Here is a 24,318-nt window from a genome sequence, read left to right as displayed (position 1 = left end):
GCTTATATTAATTATGAACTGTTTGGCCTATAAGCTCAGGCTTATTATTAATTAGCTCTTGCAACTTAAATTAACCCATAATTCTTATTTATGTTTAGCTTTGTGGCTTGGTATCTTTTCTCAGTAAGGCATTCTAATCTTGCTTCTTCTGCGTCTGGCTGATGACTGACTTTCTATCTTTCCTCTTCCCAGAATTCTCCTAGTCTGGTTTCCCCACTTATACTTCCTGCCTGGCTAATGGCCATCAGTGTTTTATTAAACCAATACAGGTGACAAATCTTTACAGTGTTCAAGAGTATTCTCCCACAGCATTAAGGCATTGGGGGAAGCATGAAAAGTTCAGGGACTAGGGCCTGGAGAGATGGCTCACTAGGTAAAGTACCAGTTGCACAAACATAAGGACTTGAGTTCATATCCTTGTCACCTATATTTAAAAAAACAAAACAGCAAAACAAAACTGGTGTATACATGAGGTTTGCTTAAGATGTGATAGCTAAATGGAGACTCCAGAATGAATAACAAGGTGGAGGGATAGGAATCAGAGCTGCATAGATACGGAGTAAGTGTGTGTATGGCTCCTGTTGTTTGCAGGTATGTGGAGGATCTTACACAGTGTTACAGAATCTGTGGTTTATGTGTAAGTGATGTAGGAGTCATAGAAAAATGGCATGGTCAGATTTGTGGCTGCGAAGAACCACAGATTTTTGCAGAGAAAGTGTAGGTCAGGACCACTTTAAGCAATAGATGAGGGTGCTTCTGCCTAGAGGGTGATGGGCTATGCTCATGTTCCACAGGCTTTCGAGCTCTGGCAGAAGCTCTGGAGAAGGCCAGCTTCTCTACAGCTATGCCTGGTGCTTCCAGGTGAGGGAGTGATACTCAGAAGTGGTTCCAGAGTCACTTGGAAAAGCCTAGGCTATGTGGTTGCTGTGTCCAGGAACCTTATTCCTTGTTTCTAGTTCAGGACTATGTCATGCATTGTGCCTGGCACATCCTGCCACTCTGCTTGTGTTCTTTTTTCTCCTTTCTTCAAACTGCTTGTTAGGGACATCTCCAGTCACTTTCAAATGAGAGAGTACCTATGATGTCAGTTAAAAAGTAGTTTTGGAATGACTCATAATATATATGTATATGTGTATGTGTGAATATATATAAGTATGTACGTTGTGTATGTGTATGTATACATACGTGTGTGTGTGTATGTGTATGTGTGTGTGTATATATATATATATATATATATATATATATATATATATATATTGTCTTTGCTCCTAAAATTAGAACAAAAAGAAAAAGCACAAAGTAAAACCAAAGAAAGCCCAACAAGGAGAGAAGGAGGAGGAGGAGGAAGAATCCAGTGGTAAAGTCGAAGCAGCCCCAGGCCTCAGCAGGGGCAGGGTGAACACATGTGGCGAGAATAACTGGCGCTTCTCCCCCCGGGGCGCCGAGAGTTTGCCTGTGGATGGAGACAGAGCTGCAGGAAGAGAACAGGTCTGGCCCTTCGCCTCCTCCAGCTGGAAACGAGCCAGCAGTAGTGAGTCAGACTACTCCGATTCGGAAGGAGGCATGCAGGGGGAAATGAGGTAGTAGTATTTTGTTATAATGTTCTACCTGGTATTTGTAGTTGCGTGTGACTTAAGAACCTGCCTGCCATGTAGCGTTGACCTTAAAGGTCAACTTCACTTTGACCCATGGCCGCCTGCTGGATCTACTTTCATGATTCTTTGCCCCCTCTGGCCTTTTCGTCTTGTTAGCCACTAGTCCTCTTCAAAGTGAGCTCACAAGTCATCGTTGCTGGGAAGCTTTTTCTGCACCTCCACTCTGTTACATGACCCTGCAGTTCACCTTTGCCCTGGTGTCATGTGAAGTATGTTACAGTTCTTTCTTGAACCATCTGTCACTTCCACTAAAAAGCGTGTGAAGGGCAGGGGCTTTGTGTATGTGTCCCCACCTCAAGTGCTGTGGCCCCATAAGGTCATTCGGTGTATCCATTGGGTAGATGAGTGGACACTCTGCGCTGTTTCTTGTCTCACTCTGGTTCAGCCTTAATATTAATAGCTTGTAGCAAAATTACCTAATGTGTTTTGATCATACTTTGAAAAGGATGGTAACATCCTAGGGATACTCAGGATGCTTAATTTCTCAAATCATTTGGACTGGTGGGAATAAATAGCCTTTCCTTTGCATTTTTAAACTTGTTAAACTTTCTTCTCTCTATGAAAGGTCGTACCAAGCCAAGGTTCGCCAAAGAGCGTTAGCTTGTTTTCTTTCTACGATCAAATCCATAGAAAAAAAAGTTCTCTATGGCTACTGGTCAGCCTTTGTTCCTGACACGCCCGAGCTTGGAAGCCCACAGTCTGTGTCCTTAATGACACTCACATTAAAGGACCCATCTCCAAAGGTAAGACACAGTTCTATGTCTTTCCCCTTTGCCCTATTGGTCTGTGAATACTGCTCTCATTTCACCGTCCTGGCTCCTGACTTGAGAACCTTGCTAGCAGGAAATGGCTGGGGACAGGCTTCTGTGGACCGCATATTAAGATTATGTCTTAGCCCAGGGTTTTGCTTGAAGTCAGAGCACACTGAGCTATCACTTCTTGTGTCTCCCGTGAGCCCCACTGAAGCTGTGGCTCAGGAGTGACTTGACTCAATAGAATGTAGTATATCTGGTTGCAGAGGCTTAACCCGGTGGTGTGTAGTGTGTCCGTGGTTGTAGAGGCTTAACCCAGTGGTGTGTAGTGTGTCCGTGGTTGTAGAGGCTTAACCCAGTGGTGTGTAGTGTGTCCGTGGTTGTAGAGGCTTAACCCAGTGGCATGTAGTGTGTCCGTGGTTGTAGAGACCATCTAAAGCTTAGAAAAGTGCCTGTATTGTTTGTGAAAACCCAAGATAGTACTATACATAAAATAAGGTCCTAACAATTTCCCCATATCTTTTAAGAAAATGAAAGATTTACATATTTTAATGAGAAAAAAAATCAATTTCAGAAAAGAGACAACAATAGTTTGGCAGTCTGGATAGGATCAGCAACTACCCAGTGGCCAATGGAGTATCTGCCTCTGTTTAGATAGATACATTCACTCTTCTCTGGAAACTAGCTCTCAAGCAAGGAAGGAAAAGAGTCTGCCTGCTCTCAGCCGTGCAGCAATGAATATTAAAAAGTCACACTGAGGAGCACCACGCTTTCCTTAGGTAACCCACCAGTGTGGATACTTTAATTAGCCCTATTACATATTTTACCTATTTTTAAGGTTTTTTTCTAAAAGGAGAATATAATCCACCGTATATTAGAATGCTCTGTAATCATTTGAGTTGTTAATTACATATAAGATGGGGCTGGAGCTTGGCTCAGTGGTTAAGAGCACTGACTGCACTTCCAGAGGACCCAGGGTCGATTTCCAGCACCCAGTTGTCAGCTCACAGTCACCTGTAACTGACTCTTCCTTAAATAAACAGCAATCCATGACTAAAATGTATTTTTTCCCCTTTCTGTCCATAAGATCATAGTTAGGGTCTGTGAGATGGCCCAGTGCTTAAAGTGCTTGCTGTTCAAGCATGAAGACATGAGTTCAGGTCCCCAACACCTGTAAAGAACTGGGTGGTGGAGACAGGTGGATCCCTAGGACTTGCTGATCAGCCAGCCCCACCAAACCTGTAAGCTCCAGGTTCAATGAGAGGCCTTGTCTCAAAAATTAAAGTGGAGAGCAACTGAGGAAGACACATGTGCATGCAGATGTGCACACCATAAACATACACAGCTTACATCCGTTATCAGATACACCCAGGTGTTTCTAAACATTGAATTACTGTTGTTAATATACACAAACACACACTCAGGTGCTTCAGAGTAGAATGTAAGTGGGTACTCTTGAGCTGTTGAGTTCTCTTTTCATCAGCCTGATACTTAGATATGTAGGTCTCTGATCTAATCATTCCCACACTTAGGGCTCCAGATCCGTGTGCTGTGGTAGTAGTAGAACTTAGAGTTCTGCCTCACTGTTGTCCCATGGCGACCTTACATGTGGTCAAGTGGCTACCTTGTAGCTGCCCTCAGTACCTGATGCCGCCTCCCCTTTCTGTTATCTAATAAGATGGCTCTGAGGACTTGGAGAATTGAGCCTATAGAAAGAAGGGAGCCTGGGTCCCGACTTCTAACTGACCGGTGTGAATCATCTTGACATTCCAGACGCGTGCCTGTGCCTTGCAAGTTTTGTCTGCCATCTTGGAAGGCTCGAAACAGTTTCTTTCTATTGCTGAGGACACCACTGACCACAAAATGGCTTTCACTCCTTTCTCCGTAACAATTGCGTCCAGCATTAGAGAGTTGCACAGATGTCTTCTGTTAGCTTTGGTGGCAGAGTCATCGTCTCAGACCCTTACCCAGATAATTAAGGTAAGTCCCAAGTTACCTTCAGCTTGAGAGAGGCTTCAGTTTGTATGTCTTACATCACCTGAAAGTATAAGTAATAATTATATTAAAGACACCTGTTTGAAAGTCTGTACTTAATCTTACTGTAGACATTAAAAAGACTGGTTTTCTTTTAGTAAATAGACCTTTAAAACTGGCTCTGTGGGTAAAGGCTCTTGCCAGCAAGCCAAGTTTGATCTCCAGAATTCATGTGGTAGGAGGAGAGAACAGATTCCCACAGTCACCTTCTGACCTCCATATACACATACATACTCACAAAAATAAAGATAGAAAATATTATTGTGTGTGTGTGAATGTATGTTTCTGTTCTGTTACAGTGCCTTGCAAATCTAGTATCAAATGCCCCCTACAACCGCCTGAAACTCAGCTTGCTGACCAAAGTCTGGAACCACATAAAACCTTACATCCGCCACAAAGGTTAGTAGTGCTAACTGCTTCTTTTTGTCAAATGTAGACTATCAGTGTTTAAAAGAAAGAGAAGTAAGTATTGAGAGCACCTCTTCAGCTCTAAGATGTTTGCTTAGTCTCAGTTTGTCAAAGGTATAAACAACTAGATGTCTGTTTGAGGGAAGGGAAGGAGCTGGAGAACCAACTGAGTTGAGTGCTGCTTCGACGTCTTAGGACAGTGAGCAAACTGCATCTTAGAGAGATCGTGATGGATGGATGGATGGATGGATGGATGGATGGATGGATGGATGGATGGATGGGTAGATGGAGGGGAGGGTGGATGGGTGGGTGGATGGATGGATGGATGGATGGATGGGTAGATGGATGGAGGGTAGATGGATGGAAGAAAGGGTGGATAGGTAGATGGATAGACAGAATGGACGGGTGGATAGATGGATAGGTGGGTGATATCATATATTGAGGAGAAAACAAAACCCTAACTTCTGTAATGCCATCTGTGTGGTTTACATAAGGTCTTTTGAAGTTGGTTCACATCTCCTTGACTGCAAAGATACTGCTTGTATGTCTTGGCTTTTCCCACACATGTGTATGGGTTGATAGCACCTGCCTTTAGAATGTTCCCACACATGTGTATGGGCTGTCAGCAGCTGTCTTTAGAATGTTCCCACACATATGTATGGGCTGTCAGCACCTGCCTTTAAATTGTTCCCACACATGTGTATGGGTTGATAGCACCTGCCTTTAGAATGTTCCCACACATGTGTATGGGCTGTCAGCACCTGTCTTTAAATTGTTCCCACACATGTGTATGGGCTCTCAGCACCTGCCTTTAGAATGTTCCCACACATGTGTATGGGCTGTCAGCACCTGTCTTTAGAATGTTCCCACACATGTGTATGGGCTCTCAGCACCTGCCTTTAGAATGTTCCCACACATGTGTATGGGCTGTCAGCACCTGTCTTTAGAATGTTCCCACACATGTGTATGGGTTGATAGCACCTGTCTTTAGAATGTTCCCACACATGTGTATGGGCTGTTAGCACCTGCCTTTAGAATGTTCCCACATATGTGTATGGGCTGTCAGCACCTGTCTTTAGAATGTTCCCACACATGTGTATGGGTTGATAGCACCTGCCTTTAGAATGTTCCCACACATGTGTATAAGCTGTCAGCACCTGTCTTTAAATTGTTCCCACACATGTGTATGGGTTGATAGCACCTGCCTTTAGAATGTTCCCACACATGTGTATGGGCTCTCAGCACCTGTCTTTAGAATGTTCCCACACATGTGTATAAGCTGTCAGCACCTGTCTTTAAATTGTTCCCACACATGTGTATGGGTTGATAGCACCTGCCTTTAGAATGTTCCCACACATGTGTATGGGCTGTCAGCACCTGTCTTTAAATTGTTCCCACACATGTGTATGGGCTCTCAGCACCTGCCTTTAGAATGTTCCCACACATGTGTATGGGCTGTCAGCACCTGTCTTTAGAATGTTCCCACACATGTGTATGGGCTCTCAGCACCTGCCTTTAGAATGTTCCCACACATGTGTATGGGCTGTCAGCACCTGTCTTTAGAATGTTCCCACACATGTGTATGGGTTGATAGCACCTGTCTTTAGAATGTTCCCACACATGTGTATGGGCTGTTAGCACCTGCCTTTAGAATGTTCCCACATATGTGTATGGGCTGTCAGCACCTGTCTTTAGAATGTTCCCACACATGTGTATGGGTTGATAGCACCTGCCTTTAGAATGTTCCCACACATGTGTATAAGCTGTCAGCACCTGTCTTTAAATTGTTCCCACACATGTGTATGGGTTGATAGCACCTGCCTTTAGAATGTTCCCACACATGTGTATGGGCTCTCAGCACCTGTCTTTAGAATGTTCCCACACATGTGTATAAGCTGTCAGCACCTGTCTTTAAATTGTTCCCACACATGTGTATGGGTTGATAGCACCTGCCTTTAGAATGTTCCCACACATGTGTATGGGCTGTCAGCACCTGTCTTTAGAATGTTCCCACACATGTGTATGGGTTGATAGCACCTGCCTTTAGAATGTTCCCACACATATGTACGGGCTGTCAGCACCTGCCTTTAGAATGTTCCCACATATGTGTATGGGCTCTCAGCACCTGCCTTTAGAATGTTCCTCTTTGTTTGCAAGATTTCAGATCAGGCTCCCTCTTACATCTAAGTTTTCACTCAGAGTTGTAGAGCTTTTTCTGGAATGTGCAATATTTTCTGGAACACTATGGGAGAGATACTGGCCCTGGAGTCAGTCTGAGGATCTACAGCTCCCTCTTCTTCCATCCTCACAGCTATGGCCCATCCAGAACCCCATTTCCTCATAACAGGAAGACTTCACCTATTCTGTAAGGTTGGCATGAGAGGCCAAGTTCAGCCCACAGGTCTGTAAATCAGGACACAGTCCTGCCTTGAGGCCTCTCATCACAGTGATGGCAAAAGGTACAAGTTAGAGCCCAAGGCTCCTAGTGCAGGCAGCTGCTTGTCTAACGGTGCCTGTTTCTCTTTAGTTGCATCTTCAGCCCCAGGAGATGGACATATCTCAACAGTCCCTTTCAAATATTTGACTTTGTACTTGAGTGTTTTCATTGTTTAAAATGATCAAATTCTAAATATGAATCTAACAAAATTTATAGCAGGTTCATATGAACACTAGAAAGTGATGGATGAGATGGAAGAGTCCTTGTTCGTGGATAGGGTTCAGTGTCGGTTCTCCCAAACTTGATCCCAGTGAAAAGCACAGCAGGTCATTTTGTATAGCATTGGCAAATAGGTTCTCACATTTATCAGGCAAAAGACCTAGAATAGGAAACAGTACTGATAGAGAAGTTAGGCTAGAGGTCAAACTCAGTGGAACACTTGCCTAGAGGGTGCAAGACCCCAGGTGTGTCAGCACCTCAAAACCTACTATAAAACTACAGTAAAGACAGTGTCGAATATAGGTCAGAAGAGAATAGAAAACCTGGAAACATACCCACATCCATCACCATTAGCTGATACAGCAAAATAACCAAAATAACTCTTCAGTAAATGGTGCTGGGGCTGCTAGACAACCAGATGTAGAAAACTGAACTCGAATGCAGACCTTCTAGCTTTTCCCCTCGTGTGTTATGTATGTGTGGTGTGAGTGTATGTGTATATGAACTTTTGTGGGGGGGGGCACACATGTGAAGGCCCTAGATTGGCATCGGCATGTTCTTCAGTCTGTCCACTTCATTGAGAACGTTTCTCAGTTGCACCAGATCTCTGGATAGACACTTTGTTCCTGGGTTCCCATCCCTGGTCTTCTGAGCACTGGAATTACGTGTGGGCCGCCACACCCACTCAGCATGGATATGGGTTCTCCAGTCCTCATGCTTAGGGCAATTGCTTCAATCACTGAGATACTCCAACCCTGTTTTTTGTTTTTAATAGCTTTTTTCTTTTAAATCCTGTGATCATTCATGTTCATGGATTAATAATTTTTGTTACTATATGTACCACTATAGTGTTTCTATTTGTTTTGTTTTTGAAATGAGGTCTCCCTATGTAGCTCAGGTTGGCCTCAAATGTCCTCCTCCCCTACCCTCCAGAGTGCTAGCGTTGTAAAGACAAACTGGTTTTATTTTTGTGATTGTGGGTAAGTATGTGCATATGTATTCGGATACCTAGGAGGCCAGAAGAGAGCACTAAATCCCCAGGAACTGGAGTTACAGGCAGTTGCGAGCTGCACCGTGTGGATGCTGGGAGCCAACCTCTAGTTCTCTGCAAGAGCAGCAAGTGCTTTTACCAACTGAACCATCTCTCCCACCCCCAAGTGCTAGGAATTCAGATATACAGCTCCATGCCTGGGTTCTGTGGTCTTTTTAAATCAAGAAACCTCACCACCTATTTTGATTTTTTCCTAGTATTCATATTTGGATACTCCTAGTCAGTTGTCTTGTAGAATAATGTTCTTGATTTGTCATGTTGTTTTTTTATGATATTGTCCCATATTCTCTATGAACTGAAATTAGGGGTTTAATTATACCTAATTAAAGAAGAACCTAGCAATTCTTAATTGCTAGCAGGGATAACTACAGCACTTACGACATTTATGTCAGTGATTTGTGATGCTCTGTCTTTCTTTGGGCAGATGTTAATGTTCGCGTGTCGAGTCTCACACTCTTAGGGGCTATAGTGTCTACTCATGCGCCTTTGCCGGAAGTCCAACTGCTCCTGCAGCAGCCCTGCTCCTCTGGGCTCAGCAACAGCAGTTCAGCAACTCCCCACCTCAGCACTCCTGACTGCTGGAAGAAAGTCCCTGCAGGACCCTCTCTGGAGGAAGCGTCAGTCAGCTCGCCAAAGGCATCTGCAGAGCCCTGCTGGCTCATCCGACTTTGCATCTCCACTGTGGTTCTGCCCAGGGAGGATTCCTGCTCAGGTAGCGATGCTGGCTCTTCCCTGGGAAGCACCTATGAACCCTCCCCCATGCGGCTGGAAGCTCTGCAGGTAGGACACGCCGTGTCTTCCTGTCTGTTAGAAAGGGACCATTCCTTCTCAGGAGAGTGACTGAGGTGCACGTGCATGAAGTGGCCGCCCCTTTAGGTGTGGCTTTTGCTCTGTTGTTTTGCTTAGCGCAGTCCTTGTAAATTGTTGGGTATATTTCTGTTCTTTTGTTCCAGACTACTGTAGTCACTTCAAGTATTGTATGACAGGTGAATATCATTAAGTTTGACTTCTACAGCTAAAGTTAGTTCTCTATAAATTCTTTGTTGTCATCTTGTATCTATTTATTGAAACAAAATTATTGCTCTTTGGAAGGAAGAAAATACTCCTTTCAAAGTCTGTTGGTCTGTGTATTTAATTTGAATGCTTGGGAAGCAGAGGCAGGCAGATTTCTAAGAGTTCAAGGCCAATCGGGTTTACATAGCAAGTTCCAAACCACACAGGTTTACATAGTAAGAACTCATCACAAAGTAAATAAATAACAAATAAAAATTTTGAAAAGAAAAAAAAAAGAAAATACCCCTGTACTCAGATGTAGTCTAAAACACAGAGTTGTGTATAGCCAGGGCTCTCTAGAGCAGAGTTTCTCAACCTGTAGGTTGTGACCCTTTTGGGGGCCACATATCAGATATTTACATTACAATTCATAACAGTAGCAAAATTGCAATTATGAAGTAGCAACAAAATACTTTTATGGTTGGAGGTCACCTTAGCATGAGGAACTGTACTAAAGGGCTGCAGCATTAGGAAGGTTGAGAACCAGTGCTTAAAAGGAACAGAACTGATAGAATGAACATGTATATCCATTTATATATATATATATATATATATATATATGGGATTTATTAGAATGGCTTACAGACTGTGGTCCAGCTAGCCCAAAAATGGCTGTCTACCAACAGAAGATCCAAGAACCCAGTGGTTGTTCAGTCCATAAGGATGGATGTCTGAACGGGTCTTCAGCATAAACCAGAATCCCAAAAATGTAGGCTCTAATTCTAGTGGAGGAACGGACCTGCTAGTAAAAGTGAGAGCAAGCGGGCAAACAGCAAAAGCTTCCTTCTTCCATGTCCTTTATATAGACTGCGAGCAGAAGGTGTGGCCCTGATGTGGGATTCTCCTCTGTATGCTATGAATACCTTTGGTTAATAAAGAAACTGGCTTGGCCTGATAGAGCAGAGTAGAGCTAGGTGGGGAAAACTAAACTGAATGCTGGGAAAGAAGACAGAGTCAGGAGAAGCCATGTAGCCCCACTGGAGATAGACACCAGTACTTTACCCAGTAAGCCACAGCCTTGTGGCGATACACAGATTAATGGAGATGGGTTAATTTAAGATATGAGTTAGCCAGAAATATACTTAAGTTATTAGCCAAACAGTTTTGCAAATAATATGGTTTCTGTGTGATTATTTCGGGAATTTGAGCAGCTGGGAACAAACAGCCTCCTACAACATGGCCCAGATTAAAGGTGGTTTTTCCGCAAAAGATCCAGATTAAAAGTGGGTCTCCCCACTTCAAATGATTTAATTAAGAAAAAAAAAATCCCTCAGAGGCATGCTCAGCCACTTGGGTTTTAGTGACCGCCAAGAGCAGCCATCACAGCTCAAGTTCTGCTGGTTGTCTGAGGACACTGAGGACCCTTTACCCTCAGCCTTGTCCTTTCAGCTCTAAATTCCATAAAAATCCACATCAAAGGATTGCCCTGAGGCTTGAGTGAGACATTGCAAACGGATGCCGGCCACAGCACAGTCTTCAGTGACAGAGTTAAGGTCCATGTTAGGTGTGAGTGGCTGCCAAAATGTTGAAGCACTTCTGGATTCTGCAGCCTTACCTGCTTTCAGATGAGCTAATTGCCTGTTCTCTGTGTAGGTTTTGGCTCACCTGGCAAAGGGCTATTTTTCAATGGCTCAGCTGTACCTGATGGAGCTTGGCGAGGTGATCTGTAAGTGCATGGGTGAAGCAAACCCGTCCATTCAGCTCCATGGTGTGAAGGTAATTACATCACAAGGGACACATCTTCTTCTGTGGTTTCTCGGGTTTCAGACAAGGAGAGGATGTATTCCTATCCTGGTTCTTATGTTCAGGGGCAGCTAACACCGTCGGTGTCGGTTTTGACTCCTTCAAAGAATACCTGTGCCATAGTTGCTGAGAAGAGAAAAGCCAGTTAGAAATTACCTTTTCTAAGTTCTGTTCACACTTTTAGCCCCAGCATGAGGGAGGCAGAGGCAGGTGGATCTCTAAGTTTGAGGCCAGCCAGGGCTACATAATGAGACCCTGTCTCAAAAAACCAAACAAACAAAAAAGAGAGAAAAGGAAAAAGAAACACTTTTTCCTGTTGATTTGAGGTTTCTCCAAACTGAAGGCATGGTATTCATGACCTCCATAGTGACAGCTCATTTCTTGTGTCTTGACAGCTTCTAGAAGAACTGGGTACAGGCTTGATACAGCAGTACAAGCCCGATTCCAGCACAGCTCCTGAGCAGAGAGTGCCCATCAGTATGGTAAGCACACCTCCGTTCCCAGTGTTCTCTCCGCATGCTCTAGTGCACTTTTTAGTTTGAGGCTCAGTAATGAAGTGGAACAGATGATATCATTTCTTCCAGTGCCAAAAACCATGGTGCTTGCCGCCCAAGGATGCAAACCCGACAACCCAAGTGTGATCCCTAGAACCCACATAAAGAACCAATTCTGCAAGGTTTTCCTCTCATATCCACATGTGCACCTTGACAGATGTGTCCACAAACGTCATACATGTGCACACTGCTAATAATAATAAAAAATAAAATCTAGAACAAACCGTGGTGTTCCTGTTGTGGAATAGTGTTGTAGGAGGAGGGCCCGCTTGTTCGTCCTGGCCGCCCGGTTAGCTTAGCCCCGAAATAACCACACAGAAACTGTATTAATTAAAACACTGCTTGGCCCATTTGCTCTAGCCTCTTATTGGCTAACTCTCACATCTTGATTTAACCCACTTCTATTAATCTGTATATCGCCATGTGGCAGTGGCTTACCAGAGATTATAACCAGCATCCATCTCAGGTGGAGGATCCATGGCTTCTCTCTCTCTCTGCCCTTCTTCCTCCCAGCATTCAGTTCTGTCCTCTACCTAAGTTCTGCCCTATTAGGCCAAGGCAGTTTCTTTATTCATTAACCAATGAAAGCAACATATAAACAGAAGGACCTCCTACACCAGAATAGCACAACAGAACTTTTTGATTTTTTTTATTAAAATTGCTTATTATTACTGGATATACCAGTGCCACGTGTGGAGGTTAGAAGATAATTTGTGAAGCTGGTTCTCTCTTTTTACCTTTATGTGGGTTTCAGAGATTAAACACAGGTCACCAGGCTTGTACAGCAAGTGTCTTTATACCTGCTGGGCCATCTCACCAGACCCAGGACTTCTTATTCCTACTGAACTGTAACCTGCTACCTGTTGATGAAGCCTCGTAGACACCCACTACTCTCAACTCCTGTGAGAATAACTTGTACAGGCTCCAAGAATTAAAGATACTATGTGTGTGATGTTTATATTTCCATGCTTGGCTTATTTCACTTAATATAATTATCTTCATGTTGCAGTCACTGACAGAATTGCATTCTTTTTTGAAACACAATCTCTTGTGATTGTGTGTGTGTGTGTGTGTATGTATGTATGTGTGTATGTGTGTGTGTGTATATATATATATATATTATACCACGTTTTCTTTATCTTACCAGTTGATGGACACTTAGGTTGTTTCCATATCTTGGCTATTGTGAAGTGTACTTCAGTATACATGTGCACGCTAACGTTTCTTTAAAAGGAACCCAATGTGTAATCTAGCATAACATGAAATTACCAGAATAGGGTGTAGTTCAGTATGTAGCACGGTTATTTATACAACCAACCAGTAATGATAAATGTGGTGTTTGCTTGCAGAAAGCTTAATTTGGTTATTCTGCCTGCTCAAGAGACAAACTAGGATTGTGGGGAAAGGCAGGGAGTGTGACTGAGAAGGCAGGGAACCAGGCCTGTGTTCATGAGCTTAGGTTGCTACTGTGAACAGGAATAATAATCCTTAATTCACAAACTGATTCTTTTTTTTTTTTTTTTTTTGATTTTTCGAGACAGGGTTTCTCCGTAGCTTTTGGTTCCTGTCCTGGAACTAGCTCTTGTAGACCAGGCTGGCCTCGAACTCACAGAGATCCGCCTGCCTCTGCCTCCCTAGTGCTGGGATTAAAGGCGTGCGCCACCACTGCCCAGCAAACCGATTCTTTTTAAAGAGGCTTAAAATGGGAAGATGCTCATGCCCAGTGAATAGAATTTCTTTAATCTGCTCACTTCTCGTTGTACGGTTCCTACTAAAAGTTGAACAAAAGGGAAGTGGAGAGAGCGAGCACTCATTGGTAAAGGGCTTGTTCAATCCCCAGAACCCATGTCAAAAAAGTTGCTGGGTATGGTGGCAGGTCCTCATCCCGGTGCTAGGAAGGAGGGCCAGGAGAATCCCTGGGGCTCACTGGCTAGACAGTGTCACCTAACTGGGACACTGCAAGCCAATAAGAACTATCTCAAAGGAGATGACCAGTGTTCCCAAAGATGACAGCCAGGGTATGACAGTATGTGTATATAGAGAGTTTAAAAAGGAAAATCTATGATCAGGTTGCGTCTGCCGCCCCTACACTGCCACTTCTCTGAATGAGAAATATAATCCCGCCAAAATGTTCTCTACTTGGTGCCAAAACCCAAATGAACTCAGCGTTGGTGAAGCTTTCTCCCCGTGACCTCCTCATCCTGCCTTCTCTTTGCTGTTTGCATGTCCATCATCTTTGCCATGAATTAAATACCCAAACTCCTTTCCAAGACAGCAACTCGAGCTTTCATGGAACCACGTGCAAGGAGATGGAGTGAGTTTGGACATCAGATAGAACTTGGATGGGAATCCAGATTTCTCCACTTGCTAGACAAGTTGCTGTGAACATGCCTTTTTTTTCTCTTTTTAATAATTTTTTTGGATTTATTTTATGTATATGAGTACTGTATCTACATGTATGCCTGCAGGCCAGAAGAGGGCATCAGATCCCATTACAGATGGTTGTGAGCCACCATATGGTTGCTGGGAATTGAACTCAAGACCTCTGGAAGAGCAGCCAGTGATATTAACCTTCTTTCCCGTCTCCATGGGCAAGCCTCTTAACTGCTCACAACTTTATTATTGCCTCCCCTAGAGAGAAGACAGACTTTCTGTATTACCTGGCGTTAGTCAAGCACAAAAGTAGCCCTAAGCACGTAGCATCTTTAGACATTGAACATTTGTTCTCTGCGGTCTCTGCTGGTCAGGAATTGGAATGGCTGGGCCATGTCAACTTGACACCCCCTGAGGGCTTAGGGATGAGTCTTCAAAGTGCCTACAGCAGAGCCTGCTTCTCAAGTTGAGAGCTAGCCTGTCCTGGTGCCAGGACCTCAGCACAGTGTCACGTCTTACTGTAGACTTCAAGGTAAATATCTTTGCCCGTGTGGTTGAAGAGGTGCTAAAGCTTACACAGATCAAGTCACCAGGCAGTGCTACAGACAGGAAGGGATAGGAAACAGCTCCAGCTCTCCCCCTGATCCTGTTGACTGGTGTGCACAGCCTTCTGTGCCCAAACAGGGTCACATTGAAAGAGCCCAGCAAGGTGGCGGCACATCCGGATTCTCAGTGACCTTGATGCTGACTAGCGTATTACAATGTATTTTGTGCCTGTTTTCTTGGTAGAAATTGTGGTAGTGGTATAGACTTCACTTAATTGTGCTGAGGATTAAAATGGGTTGATGTATGACAGTCACTTAGAATAATGCCTGGCCTATGATAAAACCTCTGCGAAACAGCACCTTCTGCTGTTTTTTTTCCACCATCATCATCACTGCCATCATCACCACCATCACCACTGTTGTTGTCACCTTGATTACACTGTGTGCCCTACTGGGTCTGCCTAGTTATTTCAGAAGTTGTTTCCATCACTGTGGAAGACGCCCAGTGAAAACACCTGTGAAAAGCTACTACAGAAAACATTTCCTCTCCAAGGCTACACCTGATGGGCATGGCTTCAACGGGTTCTCCTGTGGGTGCTGTGCTGTGGTTCTAACTGTGCCTCTGTTCTAGGTGGTGATGTTCTGGACTATGATGTTGAATGGTCCTTTGCCCCACGCCCTGCAGAGTTCAGAGCACCCAACTCTGCAAGCGAGCGCCTGTGACGCCCTGTCCTCCATCTTGCCAGAGGCCTTCAGCAGTCTGCCGGTAACCTAACCTCATGTCCTCACTCTTGGACCATATCCTGGGCAGCAGGGCTCCAGTGTGATTCTGTTTTGAAATCTTTCAACCTCTTCTCTAGAAAAGGAACTGTTTTCTGTTGAGTTTGCCATGAGAGCATTGCCGTCCACTCCCCCAGGAAAGCCTTGCTTCTGCCCTAGAAGGCAGGTATGCTTGTGAGCAACACAGCCTCTGACGAGACTTCCGAAGGAAGCACTTGGTGTCCTGAGTTAAAAGTCTTGGCTCCGCATCCTTGCCGTCCCACCCCCAGCTCTTTGACTCCCTTGAATTTCTCTAAAGCTTTGTATAATGCACTTCACGGGGGAGTCACGTGAGAAGCAGCAGTGTGTGAAAATACTTAGGTTAAGGTCTCCACATGGGGTATTCGCTTAGCCTGTCACCTCCCAATCCCACTGCTTTAGGTGTGGATTTCATGTCTGATTTGGGGTACACAAGCCTGTAATTCTATTCCTGTTCTTTATCCCTCAGTGGCTTACATAGTTGTTACCCATACATGTAATATGATGAGATGCTGTGTGTATCTTGCCCAAAATCATGCCTCAGATAGCTGCCCCGGTGTCCAGGCACCTGCCCTGTGGTCAGCTGAGGGTCACAGCGCTCAGTTGCTTGTGGCAGACTTTGGCTTGCAGTGATTCCGTCTGACTTCTTTTGTGAACCTTCTCTGCAGAATGACAAGCAGATTTTGTGTATTACAATGTTGCTCGGCCTGAACGACAGCAAGAACCATTTAGTGAAAGCTGCGACCTCCAGGGCCCTTGGCGTCTATGTGCTTTTCCCCTGCCTCAGACAGGTGAGAGTGAGCCTGGCCTACCGCTGTTTCCTTAGAGCCTTTACCACCAGCGGATTTGTGGGCATATAGCTTCCTCATTGAGCGGTGAAGGAAGCCCGCTGTGTAATCAGATTCCTTAATTGCTATTACAACGTGCAGTGCCCGTGCTTTGTTTGTTAATTATTTGACACACTGCATAGGACTGTAGTGTACAGCAAATGTTTAATTAATGAGAGATTAACTAAAGATAAAAAAGAGGACATTACCCACATGGGAGTAATGATTGAGAAAGCTAATACCCATTTTTCTAAGAGGGCAGTGAAGTTTTCCTTTATTCCTTCTGTGACGTTCATCCATGGGAAGGGTGTGTAGTGCAGACAATGTGTTTGGGCAATGCCTTCACTATCAGAACATTGTTGCCGGGAGTGGAGACAACCCAAGCACAGAACGCACAGGTAACTCACAGGTTCATGTCGATTCCATAGATAAATTTGGTTTCTAAATCAAACTATTAAAAAGGCTCATAGCTTTCTGTGAAAAGTTCAGCGGCAGCAGCATGAACTCCTTGAGTAATACAGCCTGGTTTGTTGTACAGGACGTCATATTTGTTGCAGACACAGCAAATGCTATATTGATGTCACTTCAAGATAAGTCATTAAACGTGCGTGCCAAAGCAGCCTGGTCCCTGGGCAACCTGACAGACACTCTCCTCATCAACATGTAAGTGACTCAGCCTGCTTTCCAAGGGCGGCACAGTTTCAGAGCTCTGGAAGGGTCTTTCCAAGGGCGGCACAGTTTCAGAGCTCTGGGAGGGTCTTTCCAAGGGCGGCACTGTTTCAGAGCTCTGGGAGGGTCTTTCCAAGGGCGACACTGTTTCAGAGCTCTGGGAGGGTCTTTCCAAGGGCGGCACTGTTTCAGAGCTCTGGAAGGGTCTTCCTCCTTACTGTGAAAGAATTAGCAAGAGTTCCCCCATATCATACCAACAGCTTTACTACTTTAATATTCCTTTAAGCAATAAATCTAGTTGGTTCTTACTGTATATTCAGATACATATGATTCTATAACAGTGTATATATTCAAAAATACCATGTCCTAACATAAGCGTATACCCACATTATAAAAAATATCACAGTAGAAATCTGAAACCTTAGTAACAGATACCCTGCTCTTTGGGCACAAAGGTCTTTTGTTTGTTTGTTTATTAAATATTTTTACATATAATATATAATCATATTTCCCTTAATACAAATACAATTTCTCCTAGATTTCCCTACCTCCCTTTCCACCCAACTTCATGCTTGTTTTCTCTCTCTCTCTCTCTCTCTCTCTCTCTCTCTCTCAACAAAGATCAAAAAAAAAAAAAACCGCAGAGAAACCCTGTCTCAAAAAACCAAAAAAAAAAAAAAAAAAATCAATAAGACAGAAATTACCCACCAAAACCCCATGGAGTCTGCTTTGTGTTACCAGCTGCTCATGAGCGTGGAGCCTGCCCAGAGGTGTAGCTGATACCCAGTGGCATTTTACTGGAGAAATCTGTTTGTATTTTTTTTAAGGAATAGAGTCACAGGTCAAAAGAACCTGAAGAGCACAAGGGGCATGTAGTGTAAAATCTGCCTCCTTCCTGCAGCACCGTCGCTTCCTCTGTCACCTGGTTCTGCATAAGAAGCATGTGTAGCGTACAGACATTCTCTGCGCTGGATGTCTAATAAACACACGGGACACAGAGTCCACCACAGGACGCATCCTGATGCATCCTCTTCTTGAATGGTTGTTTTACTTAGGCTTGTGGGCGTCTATATGCAGTGAACATTTCTGGGCATAAAATGTCCATCTTGAGATGTCCCCTGTGGTTACATTCTTAAATGGAGAACTGCCGTTGAAACCTAGGTGTGATGGCATGTACCTATAATCCCAGCACTCAGGAGGCTGAGGCAGGGGGATCACAGATTTGAAGTCAACCTAAGTTTCATACCAAATTCCAGGCCAGCCTAAGCTCTATAATGAGTCCCTGTCTCAAAAACAAAGAAACAAACAAAGAGATGTGTGAGTTCTCAGTGTAATCTGAAAAGGTCTGTCAGGCTGTTTTCCTGACATTTTTACCCTCATACACTTGGTGACTGTATCTTTGTGTGCACACATTTAAGTGGTAATTTTTTTTCTTACCCCGCCATGTGCCTTGGGTGGGACAGGGACACGCCAGATCCAAGTTTTCAGGATGAGTTCTCTGGGCTCCTGCTCTTGAAAATGTTGCAGTCTGCGATACAAGCCTCCACGGACAAAAACAAGGTACACACAAGACGTTAAGGGTGCACACTTGCAACTGTGCTGCTCCAGCAGGGTGGTCTGATGGTCCTAAACCATCTGTGTCCACAGGCACTCAGGGGAGTGCTGTCCACGCCATACTCGTACAGTTTATTCTACTGCCTTCTGTCCCACAGAAAGTACCAGCACTCTCTCATTGTCTACTGCATGATATGTTCATGCTTATCTGTTATTTAAAAAGAAAGAAAGAGAAAAAATCCTTAAATGGAATTGATAAGTAAGAAAGATAAAGCTTGCATGTGCCTATTACATGGTCCATTTAAAAAGCATGGGCTCGGACATGGGTAAGTTGAACGTGCACAGTTCCGAGGACTCACACCCTCACAGGGTTGATGTCTCGTTTATTCTCTTGCTGTAAGACATGGAGGGTCTTTCTTAAAGTAGAATTTATATTGTCTGAAACATCTTCAGCAAAATAACTCTGAGGCCTTTTATGTTTTGTTTTAGGTCAAAAGCAACGCAGTCCGGGCCCTTGGGAATTTGCTTCATTTTCTACAACCGTCTCACATAGAGAGACCCAGGTTTGCTGAAATCATCGAGGAGTCTATCCAGGCTCTGATTTCTACCGTTGTAAACGAGGCTGCCATGAAAGTCCGATGGAATGCTTGCTACGCGATGGGAAATGTTTTTAAAAATCCTGCTCTGCCACTTGGTAAGATGTTTTCCCTCTCTCAGCCTGTCCAGAGGTCTGTGCTGTTGTTAACAACGATGGTTTTAGTCACAGGACTAGAAAACAACAGGGATCAAGTTTAATGGAATGATGGAATACGCCATTGGGTGTGTGGGTTTGATGAGGTGTTTTATTGCCATTTTAAAGTATATTTACAAAGGTCTTTTTTATAATCTGAGAAAATACTTCTTCATATGTTAAACAAACTAAAGCAGGATATTAACTTGTTTCTACAATGTCCTCTCATTAAGTACTTAGGAGAAAAGATGGTAAGGAAATTGTCCAAATCTACAGTTCACCGCTGGCACCAAGAGCACAGGTTCAAATCTCACAAGTTCTGGGTTCAGAACTAGAAGCTCAGGGCTTCTTTCCCCTTCATACTGTCCCGAATACCATGAGCCTTGCTTGACAAATCATCTTGGGCTAATGGTTTCTTCTGTGCACAGACCCTAGCCACTGGGGATGCCAGCACTGGCCCTACGTCTCTGCCTCTGACAGGACTGGAGAGCCAAGGGTGTGTCCCTGGAGAAGGGACAACCACGAGGACCAGCAGAGTAGGCACCCTGTGAGGGGCTGTCCAGGCAGAGCAGAGCCTGGGAGAGGGTAGAGAAGTTGCCTGGGGGCTACAGAGCTATGAGGACGCATGTAAGAATGGAGCAGGAACAGCGGGACACTGAGATCTGAGGCCCTTGTGGGTGGCACTGGCATTCACGGAATAGAGAGAATCTGTTTCTCTTGGGGGGTGGGCAGCAAAGAAGGGGACAGACTGAGAGAACTGCCATCTGTCTTGAGTGAGACAGTCAAGCCAGAGTGTCTAGTAGTCAAGCCAGAGTGTCTAGCAGCACCTCTGAGGGAGTGAAAGCATGCTATTGGGGGAGGAGGGCTGGGGGACACAGAAATGGGGAAAAGACCATGCAAGCTTCATATTCTTGACATTAGAAGTGCTCTTATGTCTTAACAATAAATGCACAGTGTGCTGCAGCGAGTCAGTGCCTGGTGCTATCTGGGGAGGGAATACTCCTTTTCCTAGCAGGAAGAGGACTGTTTCATACAGTGTGCAGCCCTGCACTGCCAGGAGCAGTTTGGGTGCAGTTCCATCCATGCGTTTCCCACCAAGCTTTGCCCCTTTGGACGGATAAAATCCTATTTGGGTAGCAGAGGCTTTGATCATGCTTCAGGCTTGTCTAGGGAAAACAGGAAACCAGAGATCAGTATTTGATCCCTTCCCTGGGATCCCACAGGTTGACTTTCGCTGCCCTGCTCCTATGAGGAGCCTTGGTCTCTGTTCTTTTGCTGTGAAGAGACATGATGCCCACCACAACTCTTATAAAGAAAAACATTTAGTCGGGGGCTGGCTTAGTTCCAGAGGTTTAGTCCCTTATCCTCATGGCAGGAACATGGTGGCTCTCGTGGAGTTGGAGCAGTAACAGAGCTACATCCTGATCCACAAGCAGAGAGAGAGGCTGGGCCTGACGTGGGCTCTGGGAATCTCAAAGCCCATCCCAAGTGACACACTTTATCCGACAAGGCCACGCCTCCTAATCCTCTCAAACAGGGCTACTCCCTGATGACTAAGGATATATGAGCCAGTGGGGCCATTCTTCCTCAGATCATATGGGGCCATGATGAGAGTGAACACAAAGTGCATGCTTCCCCACCCCTCTCCTGCTCACCCTGTCTAACTCTAACCCTTTACTAGTTTCAGTGACTGTGAATTCTTCCTAGGGTCAGCCCCATGGACCTCCCAGGCCTACAAGGCCCTGACATCAGTTGTGATGTCATGCAAGAACTTCAAAGTGCGCATCAGATCTGCCGCAGCCCTTTCCATCCCAGGCAAGAGAGCGCAGTACGGGTCCCTAGAACAGTTTGCTCAGATCTGGAATGCATTGGTCACTGCCTTGCAGAAGAGTGAGGACACCACAGACTTTCTGGAATTCAAGTACTGTGCCAGCCTACGGACCCACATCTGCCAGGCGCTACTTCACCTCTTGAGTCTAGCCAGTGCCTCCGACCTCCCCTGCATTCTAGAAACTCTTGAGCTGAATGGGGATATGATCCAGTCCTACATCCTGCAGTTCTTAAAGTCAGGAGCGGAGGGAGATGATCCTGGTGCAGTCCACACCCCACAGGAGAGAGACCAGATGGTCAGAGTGGCCCTGACGCACATACGCAGTGTGCAGACACCGGCTGGAGACACAGCCAAGAGGGTCATTGTGGCCTTCTTAGAAGACATCCTGGCTGTTCACTGTGACTCCTCAGGAGGACAAGCGGCACTCCTTGGGTCATCAGACCAGTGACTTTTCCACCCTCAGTTCACAGGTCACAAATGGGAATCAGAGACTGAGCTTGTGCATTTGATACATGGAGTGTTATTCTAGGGCAGGAACATCCGCTCCGCATTTATTTAGAATGGATTAGTGGCTATTTAACTTTTTTCAAAGGGCTCAGCCACTTTGGAGAGTGGTTCAATTACAACCAAGATATGAGGAGTCAGGGTACATGTAGTGTGGACCCAAACAACTGAGGTCACTGTGGAATAATTCTGTCCACTGTGAATATATATTACTCTCATTGGTTAATAAAGAACTGACTGGCCGGTAGCCAGGAAGGAAGTATAGGTGGTACAACCAAACTAAGAATGCTGGGAGGAAAAAGAGCGGAGCCAGAGGAGACACCAGCCAGCCACCTAGGAGGCCAGAAATGTAGAAAATGAGGTAACAAGCCACATGGCAATAGATTAATAGAAATGGGTTAGTTTAAATTGTAAGAATTAGTTAATAGTAAGCCTGAGCTATCGGCCGAGCATTTATAATTAATATAAGCTTCAGTGTGTTTATTTGGGAGCTGCTGATGGGATAGAAACTTCTGTCTACAAATGGCGCCCAAATGTTAGGCAAGAATTTCCACATGAATGGGCAGTGGTGGTGCACACCTTTAATCTCAGCACTTGGCAGAGGTAGGCGGATCTCTGTGAGTTTGAAGCCAGCCTAGTCTACAGAGTGAGTTCAGGACAGGCTCCAAAGCTACACAGAAACCTTGTCTCAAAAAAGCAAAAACAAACAAACAAACAAAAAATTCCACATAAAACCTGAGAAAGCATTGAAAAAGGTTTCTAAAACAGAGCCAAGGCCAGGCGGTGGTGGCACATGCCTTTAATCCCAGCACTCGGGAGGCAGAGGCAGGCGGATCTCTGTGAGTTCGAGGCCATTTTTACGTGGAATGGAATGTAAAAATGGAAAATACACAGAGTCTGGATCCTATATGTTACTGTGTTGTCTTTAAATTTTTTGGCTGCTAGGAGACATTGGATTATGAAAACTACTGGATTAAACCAATCTATATATTTTTTAAATGTCTTGACTTTTAAAAAGAAGTCAAAAAACATGATACTTTGGAGAGGACGTTTTACTTTTATTTCCACAGGAAATGAGAGGCTGTGGGATCATTCTAACTTGGTATGGATCAGGCTTGATTGGGGAAGACCCCCCTGAAATTCTGATTACAGACATAAATAAACCTAGAAGAACTACAGGACACGTGATGCATATTTTACCTGCTCAAACCTAAAATTTCATCTTTGGCGGACTTATATACAATGCACAGTCTACTTGTATTAATGCAGATGGATAAGTTACCTTTTAAAGTTTACATATTTTTAAACCAAAGGGACCAGACATCAATAAAAACAGATAGCCCAGTGATCCAGCATCCAGAACAGCTTCAAGACTGCTGCCTGAAACGATCCATCCTCACAGAATACTCTAGAGAAGACTTAACAACTATCCTGATTTTCTCAAGCTTCCCCCAAAGATTACCAGGGCCCCAAAACAACAGGAAGTAGTTTAGAGAACAACACCCACGTTCCCAAAAGATGGGTTATGGATATTATCATTTAAGGGGGGTTGGCTACAATCGTTATTGGTAATGGTTAGCAAAAAAGGTGAACAAAGGAAATTAGATTCAAAGATCTCTTTCTGAAAATAAAAAGGGGGGGATATAGAAGTTTTAAGACTAAAAGGTAGATTATTGAATCTACTTTTAATAGAAAAGAAACTACTAGTCTTAAATATTTTACATTGGTATGCATTTTTGTATATTGATACAAGTTTAATGTTAATTTTGTTATACTGTATGTATGTTTGTTTGTTTGTTTTTTTTGGTTTTTCGAGACAGGGTTTCTTTGTGGTTTTGGAGCCTGTCCTGGAACTAGCTCTTGTAGACCAGGCTGGTCTCGAACTCACAGAGATCCACCTGCCTCTGCCTCCCGAGTGCTGGGATTAAAGGCGTGCGCCACCACCGCCCGGCTCTGTATGTATATTTTTACTCTTGTTTGCGGTGTTATGTCTATGCAGCTCACTTAAAAATATATTGTATAATTAAATATAAATTAATAGTCATCTATAATAGTCAAACTTACAGTCATGTTAGATATGTTTTTATGGTCATAAACATTTAAATAGATAGATGATCTTCAAAGACCTACAGAATGTGGTATGTATTATGTTTAATAACTTAAGGCTTTTCATGACAGTGAGACATGTCTGCTCCTGACAGCACCAATCTACTTCAGAGAAGATGATGGGCATTGAAGCAACTCTGTATAGAGTTTCCTTTCTTTATGACTAAAGCTAGCCATATAGGCAGAAAATTTTAAAAGATGCAGAGATTTAGTTCTGGCAATATGTTTAATTATTGAGACCGAAGCTGGGTATGGTTGCACATTTCTGTAACCCCGCACTCTGGAGGCTGAGGTAGAAGAATGGCGAGCTTGAGGCCAACCTGGGCTGTATATATAGCAAGACCCTGTCTCCAAAAACTAAAGTGATGCTGGCTGTGGTGTCCACAGCTGAGACCCCCGCACTGAGGAGGCTAAGGCAGGAGGGCCAGGACTTCAGGTCCCGTGAGAACCTGTCTCAACAAATAAAAATACCTGA

The 24,318-nt window shown here is 44.3% G+C and overlaps 1 protein-coding gene across 1 annotated transcript in view; it reads left to right on the top strand.

The window, feature by feature from the left end:
* The window catches only part of Heatr6 (HEAT repeat containing 6), a 33,536-nt gene extending 10,175 nt beyond the window's left edge, over positions 1 to 23,361 (top strand). Inside the window, exons 8-20 of the mRNA XM_075991317.1 lie at positions 1,279 to 1,580; positions 2,221 to 2,398; positions 4,181 to 4,387; positions 4,741 to 4,840; positions 8,981 to 9,336; positions 11,203 to 11,325; positions 11,748 to 11,834; positions 15,456 to 15,590; positions 16,291 to 16,413; positions 16,988 to 17,112; positions 18,582 to 18,678; positions 19,162 to 19,366; positions 21,110 to 23,361. Of these exons, the coding sequence (XP_075847432.1) occupies positions 1,279 to 1,580; positions 2,221 to 2,398; positions 4,181 to 4,387; positions 4,741 to 4,840; positions 8,981 to 9,336; positions 11,203 to 11,325; positions 11,748 to 11,834; positions 15,456 to 15,590; positions 16,291 to 16,413; positions 16,988 to 17,112; positions 18,582 to 18,678; positions 19,162 to 19,366; positions 21,110 to 21,681 (2,610 nt within the window). The 3' untranslated portion in view covers positions 21,682 to 23,361. The remainder of the gene's footprint in view (positions 1 to 1,278; positions 1,581 to 2,220; positions 2,399 to 4,180; positions 4,388 to 4,740; positions 4,841 to 8,980; positions 9,337 to 11,202; positions 11,326 to 11,747; positions 11,835 to 15,455; positions 15,591 to 16,290; positions 16,414 to 16,987; positions 17,113 to 18,581; positions 18,679 to 19,161; positions 19,367 to 21,109) is intronic.
* The last annotated feature ends 957 nt before the right edge of the window (positions 23,362 to 24,318 follow it).

The sequence above is a fragment of the Microtus pennsylvanicus genome, chromosome 11, assembly GCF_037038515.1.
Source record: "Microtus pennsylvanicus isolate mMicPen1 chromosome 11, mMicPen1.hap1, whole genome shotgun sequence".
Taxonomy (NCBI): Eukaryota; Metazoa; Chordata; class Mammalia; order Rodentia; family Cricetidae; genus Microtus; species Microtus pennsylvanicus.
The sequence above is the reverse complement of the archived record's forward strand: the minus strand, read 5'-3'. Positions and strand labels throughout refer to the sequence as shown.